Raw genomic sequence first — 7,455 nt, forward strand, 5'->3', positions numbered from 1 at the left:
AGTAGGTCTCACTAAGAGCGTTGCAGCTCCAAAGTAAGCACCACTTAATGCAGAGGAACATGCATAGTTGGACTCCTAAGCACATTTAGAAAAGGTGCAGACCACACTTTTAAAACACATCCAATGCATATTTAAAGCACATAACTATTGTGTAATAAAGAATCCAGAAAGGGGCTGTTTCTGAAGAGTAATAATATATAGGTTCTGTTCTGTTTAGAGTATAACCAGTGAATTGAAGACGTTTCCTATGAACACAACTCTGCATGCATAAACCTGACTTACTGTAAGTCTGAATCCAACACTAGGATCCAAAACACACATTGGGGGAGGAAAATGAATTATTCCGTTAACACCGCTCCCTTAAAGGGCAAACCTGCTTAGCCTATAGTCAAAAAGGCAAATGATACCTGCTCTTGAAATGCAAACGTGCTTTTGTTCTGTAATTCCAGATGGAGTTGGCCAATGGAACTGATGTCACAGAATTCATTTTGCTGGGATTTGCAGGAGGGCAAAAGAAACATTTGTCGTTGCTCCTTTTTTTGACTGTTCTTTATGTGGTCACCTTGGCTGAGAACATAATCATTATCACACTGGTGGTTCTAGACACCCACTTGTCACGAATTCCCATGTATTTCTTTCTGAGCAACTTCTCCTGGCTGGAGATGTGCTACGTATCCACCACTGTACCCCGCATGCTCTTTGATCTGGTGACCCGTCATGGGAAAATTTCCTTCCAGGCTTGTTTTCTCCAGTTCTACATCTTTTTCTCTCTTGGTGGAATGGAAGGTTTCTTTCTCTCAACTATGGCTTTCGATCGGTACTTGGCAATATGCTACCCACTACGTTACCCACAAATTATGTCCCAAAGTGCCTGCAATACCCTTGTGGCTGCTTGTTGGATTGTTGGCTTTCTGTGGTTTATTATACCAGTGAGTTTGATCTCCAAGTTGTCCTTCTGTGGACCAAATGTCATTGACCATTTGTTGTGTGATCCTGGGCCACTTCTGTCTCTGGCCTGCCCGCCACTAGGAAATGTTCCTTTCATCCATCAGATTTTTGTGAAAACGGTGGTTTTCATCAACTTATCCTGCATCGTGCTGTCCTATAGCATTGTGATTTTCACTCTGATGAAAACTGCTAACCAAGGCAGTTGTAGGAAGGCTTTCTCCACAGTATCATTTCACCTAGTAGTGGTGACTATTTTCTATGGTTCTGTAGCAGGGGTATACTTAGCTGATCTAGGTGGAGAAAGCCACTCAGAAAGCCAAGTCAGAAAGGCAGCAGCACTCTTCTACACTGCCATTACACCTTTCCTTAATCCCCTGGTCTACTGCCTGAGGAATGATCAGATGAAAGAGGCAGCAAGGAAGTTGTTCGAGAGAATGAAAAAATGGTGGTGAACTGGAGAACACTGGTGGTGTGAAGATGTTGAAAGAAGAAAATGAAGTGGAAGACCCAACCAGTCACCCAAAGAGATAAAACTCATATTCTATTTTTTGTTTTTCAAAAATTGTATTGATTAGTTACTTAAAAAGTGCAACATAGCAAAAAAACAAAAATAAACAAATAATCCAATATTTAAACCATCATGCATCACAGGCTGGAAGGACAAAAGTACAAAGATACAACATTGCTTCAAGGGGATGATAAAGAATTAATTCATACAAAGATTTCCTTTTCAAATAATAAAGATTTCTCCAGCTGTGAATTCTATTATTTTTAAGACTAAATGTTCTATATTGCCTTAAATGAACCAGCCATTTGCATATACTAATGGCACTGAGTGACCATGTGCCTCAGTATTTGTATAAAAATATAATCATGCCACACACACACACACAAATTAAGTCAAACTCTGCCTTTTAGATACTTTTAGTTCAAGAAGGGCAACTTGACAAATCCTTGAATACCAACAATCCAAATGATTAAGATTAAAGGTCTTCCAGGATTTGGCAATAGAGCCCCGGACTGCTGTTAAGAGATGATAAGTATGTTCTTTATTTTTCAAATCTCATTCTGTTACCGCATATAGATACAAAAGTGCCAGGTGAAATTATTGGGTAATTGTTTGGTTGTCAAAGAGCTCTCAGTGAATACATTCAGCCTTCTTTGAGCAGTCCCACCACATGTACTTATATGTACCAACTATGTGGAAGGGCCCCCACCCCAAAAATGTCCCTAGTTGCCTGCTATGACTTGGTGGCTGCTTGTTGGATTGTTGGATTTTGTTGATTTCTTATCCCAGTGTCTTTGATATCCAAGTTGTCCTTCTGTGAACCCAGTAAAGCCATGAGAATCAGTAACTTAACGTTAACAACAACAACAACATGTAAAATATTACGTGTCTGTTCCATAGCAAATCAAAGCAGGGCTTTCAGATTTTCTTCCTCTGTTCTGATCTATGATGCACACCTGTTGCCTGTTCTTTCTGAAAACAGCTAAAAAGACAATAATATAAATGAATGAACAGACATGAATGCATAAAATGTCTGTCAAATGCAGACTTCTCTTGTGATGCTCTTTTCTGAATATCTTATTATACAGAAACCCTTCATTCTTGATGTTAGTCAGCAGGAACCTTGGTATCTCTTGCCACCCAAGAGAACTTAACCACGCAATTTTATATATATATATATATATATATATATATATATATATATATATATGAATGAATAACATGTCCACTTTTAAGACAAATGCAAACTTTTTCTGTGGTACTCTTTTCTTATGAATATCTCATTATACAGAAGGCCTTTTTTATGTGAATCAGTAGATGCCTCAATATCTCTTGCTATCCGGGGAGACAAAATGTCTGCAATGTCTCACAGAAATTGTAATTCTGTTTTTTTTAAAGAAATATTTATTAAAGTTTTACAAAAACATATAATAAAGGAAAAAAGAAAAATAAAGATAAAAGCACAGAAAAAAATAAGAAAAATTAAAAACAATTCCATTTTTCATAACTTAAAACTCATTTGCTTGTTTCTTTGATCTCCTCACACCTCCCCTTCTTGTATTCCCATTTGAATAATCAAATCAGCAAATCCTTACCCTCTTTCATTTATCTTAGCTCTATATCTTAACATTTTATAACTCTGTATTTTCATCCATTATCAATTCATTTTTGCATATTCTTATTAACTTTGTTGCTAATACCACTTATTTCCAATTCAGCATCATTTTCACATTCATTAATTTTACAGTGTTTCTGCAAATAATCTTTAAATTTCTTCCATTCTTCTTCCACCAACTCTTCTCCCAGGTCTCGGATTCTGCCAGTCATTTCCGCCAATTCCATAAAGTCCATCACTTTCATCTGCCACTCTTCCAGGGTGGGTAGATCTTGTGTCTTCCAATACTTTGCAATAAGTATTCTTGCTGCTGTTGTTGCATACATAAAAAACGTTCTATCCTTCTTTGGCACCAATTGGCCGACTATGCCCAGGAGAAAGGCCTCTGGCTTCTTCAGAAAGGTATCTTTAAATACCTTTTTCATTTCATTATAGATCATCTCCCAGAAAGCCTTAATCTTAATCTTGTAATTCTGAATAGGTGATTATCTCACTTATAATTATCTAATTAATTGTGATTACATGCTACTACTTCTTCCGGTCTCAAGGCAGCTGTAGTAACCAAGACGAAAACTACAAGATACAAGGATTCAATAACTATCCCCCATCCAGTTTGGTCTGAGGGCTTTGTAAATCAGATCATGGACATTTTAGAAGGCATAGTCTGAGCCACACATCATCCTGTATGGGGCCATTCAAATCAGGCTGTGGGACTCAGCACAGAACCCAGTTAGGTATAATGTGGAGGCAACAGAATGGGTGTAGAGAAGGAATTCTTTCACAGAAGCTACTGCCACTGGCAGTCCTGTTCTTTTTGCCTCTGGTGGCATATAAGACACCTGACATCAAATGCAGTGTCAGCAACTCTCTTCCTATTCTTCACAAGTTTTATCAACAAGGAGACTTCATCATTGCCAGCATTGTCAGATATATAGATTTTCGATTCCAATCAATTTCAGAGAACTGCCTTCTAATGACATCTTTGAAGGCACTGTGTAAGGCTTTGCTGTTTTTCTTTTTAAAAAAGTTCCTTTATAATGTCCTAACTATGCCACATTACCCTTCAGCATTTTGATGACCCTACTGTTTTCTGCTTAGGAGCGCTAAGTATTTAAGAATTTCCAGGTTGTAGTGAAGGAACTGTGAGAGAGCTGTGACTGGGGTTGAGGATTCATTTTTAAATTTTGGTCCTTTTTATTTTTGAGCAACTATGTTTACTGCTTTCTCTGGATTGTTACTTTAATATGGTCATATTTTATGAGAAAGTATTGATAAGTGGAAATTGCTGTCATTCAAAGGTAGAGCATCATGGTACACAGGAGGTCACTTTTTCAATGCCTGGCATCTTGAGATAGGGCAGGGAAAGTTTCTTTAATAGAAATGTCAGAGATCCACAGACAGCCAATGTAGACAATATGTCAGCTTCTTGGTTTCCTAAGTTGTATTTCATTTCATTTGATTTCTATCTGATCCCATTTTGAACAGCAACTCTACGGGTCATAGTCAACTAAAGCAATTGAAATCAAGAAAATTGTGTTACTTTTTTCAGTTTATGTAATTAAAGTCCTCCAACACCTGGAAATTTCAAAGATCCAGACCCAGAATACTGTATCAGCATTGTGCAGGTGAAAACAAAATATAAAAGTACAGATGCATGTGACAATATTTCATAATGCTTATCTAGATCAGAACCATTATACTATAATGTATTCAGTAATAATGTATTTAACTGAAGAGAAGCATATGTCACATTCTGAAAAAAATCCACTCTCACAGTGCAAGTAACTCTAATTACAGGATGATGACCCAGATCTATCAGCATAGCCTGGCCTTGATATTTGCTTTAAAAGAGATCAATGAAAATCCCCAGATTTTACCTAACGTCACCTTGGGGTTTCATATCTATAATAGCTACTTTGACACAAGATGGACCTATCAAGCATCATTGGAACTTTTCTCTACACTGGACAGATTCACCCCCAACTACAAATGTGATAGTCAGAACAATCCAGGAGCAGTCATTGGGGGACCTGTCTCTGAAGTCTGTCTCTACATGGCAGATACCCTGTGCATCTATAAAATTCCTCAGGTATGCAGACAGTAGGAAAGATAAACAAACCATTTGCTCATCTGTTTACTTGTAAAGGTTTTCCTTTTAACAGTTGTATTTGCAAGTGAGGCGTCCAGAAGTACGACTATATGAAAAGTCCTACTGAATCAGGCCAGGAACCTACCTAGCCCTGAATTCTTTTTTCAAAGAGGCCAACAAAATACCTGGAGGAAGTCCACAAGCAGGACATGAGTGTAACATCACTGTCCACATTTGCCATACCCAGCAATTGGCATTCAGTATCTAATTCGAGATGCTGTATGCTTGTACAGTGGTACCTCGGGTTAGGAACTTAATTCATTCTGGAGGTCTGATCTTAACCTGAAACTGTTCTTAACCTGAAGCACCACTTTAGCTAATCTCATCCTGAAGCAAAGTTCTTAACCCGAGGTACTATTTCTGGGTTAGCGGAGTCTGAACCTGCAGTGTATGTAACCTGAAGCATATGTAACCCGAGGTATCACTGTACATAAGCTCCCACAGTTAAGATGTATTCAATTTGATTGCCAAAACCTTTAACATTTCAAGATATTACCTTGGAAAAACTCAGACATATAAAATATATAACTGAAAATGAGATCTTTCATGCAAATCCCAACATATAGTAAAAAAGGATTATCCAGATGATCAGCAGATATATTGCTTTCAGTAAAGTTGTGCCCAGTCAGGGTTCCAAGCATGCAAAAAATAAAAGAGAACATTAACAATGAACAATATGCAAAGGACCTTAAGCAGAGTCCTGGAATCCTGCAACACGACAATTAAATTGTGTTTTAGCCAGCAAAGGTATAACACTAACTTGAAGAGGAGAAAGTGAATAATATATGAAAAATTATGAACTACACTTCCTCTGCATATTGGAAGTAAATCATATTATTTCTATGGATTGCATGAGGAATTAACTGTATTATATAAATAACTTTTTATTATAACTAACCTATCAACCAAAAGTTGCTAATTGAATAAGAGCAGTGAGGAAGAGCATTTACTTTTTTGGTTTTGGAATTTAAGAAAGCTAATATTTAGATTGATGAGATATAAGGAAAAAGAATTTTAATGCAATGGACCGATGTTTCTGGGCTCTTCTCTCACTTTCCAGATGTGAGGTTTACATTTCTTAGAAGAGGGTGACTTCCAACATACAACACTGAGTGACTTCACAAGTTTTTGTTGCTGCTGCTGCTGCTGCTGCTGCTGCTGCTGCTTCTTCTTCTTCTTCTTCTTCTTCTTCTTCTTCTTCCTCCTCCTCCTCCTCCTCCCCCTACACAGAGATGCCATGGGAAACCCCAATAATATTTGCCCCAATAATAATGTATTTGAGGTGTCTGTAATTTCTCTGTAGCAAAGTTCAGGGCCTGCCTCTCTCTCTCTCTCTTGCAGCAGCATCCCTGTTTGATTACCTATTGGCCACTGTTTTCATGAATTTGTCCTTAATGAGAAATTTCTCACAGCAAATAATAATATTGTAATGGGAAATGGTGTTGCTCATGCGTAAAACTCCAAACTGCTCCAAGCAGGTTATATAGCTCCAACTTTCCCTGGTTTGACAGCGCCTTGCAACACGACTGTCTTAATCACTGCCAGAATCCGTCAGTGGGCGTTTCCTTAACTTCTTCCAACATAAAAATTCCTTGACAGCCAGTCTCCGCCTAGCTTCTCTGCGCGGAAGTCTTCTGCGCAGAGTAGGCGTGCCAAGCGGAGGTCCTGCGCTCTCCCCACTGATCTCACTGGAAGAGTCTCGGAGCCTTCCCTCCGAAGTACTCTCAGCCTCCCCTTTCTTCCTGGTGTCACCTTGGTTTCCTTCCCCAGCGGAAGCTCTCCCTCTCTCCTTGCTGGTTCCCTCCCCTGCATCCTCGGAGCGTCTTCCCTCTCCGTTGATCTCTGATGTCAGTTCCCTGACAAATATGATGGGGAAATACTGCATTTTTTGCTTGCAATGAACAATCTCTATGTCTGACTGTTATGAGGACTTCTGGCATTTTTCTTGCCCATCATGTTAGTAAGATTTATTTTTTTAAAAAAATTAATTCCTGCTGTATCTTCTGTAGTGTCTCAGAATATTAAATTTAAATTCTCCTCTTTTTTTTAAATAAATGTTTATTAAGGTTTTACAAATCAAAAAGTTCAACATTTCACATAGATCATTCCATTAAATAAAGCCCACAGAAAAAACAGAAAACAAAAATATATAGCAAAAAAGAAAAATAGAAAAAAGAAAAATCCACCTTTTAAATTTATAGAATTCCATATCCCTCTGTCCTGACCTCCTCACAT

At 38.0% G+C, this 7,455-nt stretch overlaps 1 protein-coding gene across 1 annotated transcript; it reads left to right on the plus strand.

Annotated features, from left to right (window-relative positions):
* Nucleotides 1-449: 449 nt before the first annotated feature.
* On the plus strand, nucleotides 450-1,400 carry LOC128398936 (olfactory receptor 11G2-like). The gene has a single exon (XM_053360201.1). It carries the CDS (start codon nucleotides 450-452, stop codon nucleotides 1,398-1,400), a length of 951 nt encoding a protein of 316 aa, XP_053216176.1.
* The last annotated feature ends 6,055 nt before the right edge of the window (nucleotides 1,401-7,455 follow it).

The sequence above is a fragment of the Podarcis raffonei genome, chromosome 13 (assembly GCF_027172205.1).
Source record: "Podarcis raffonei isolate rPodRaf1 chromosome 13, rPodRaf1.pri, whole genome shotgun sequence".
NCBI lineage: Eukaryota > Metazoa > Chordata > Lepidosauria > Squamata > Lacertidae > Podarcis > Podarcis raffonei.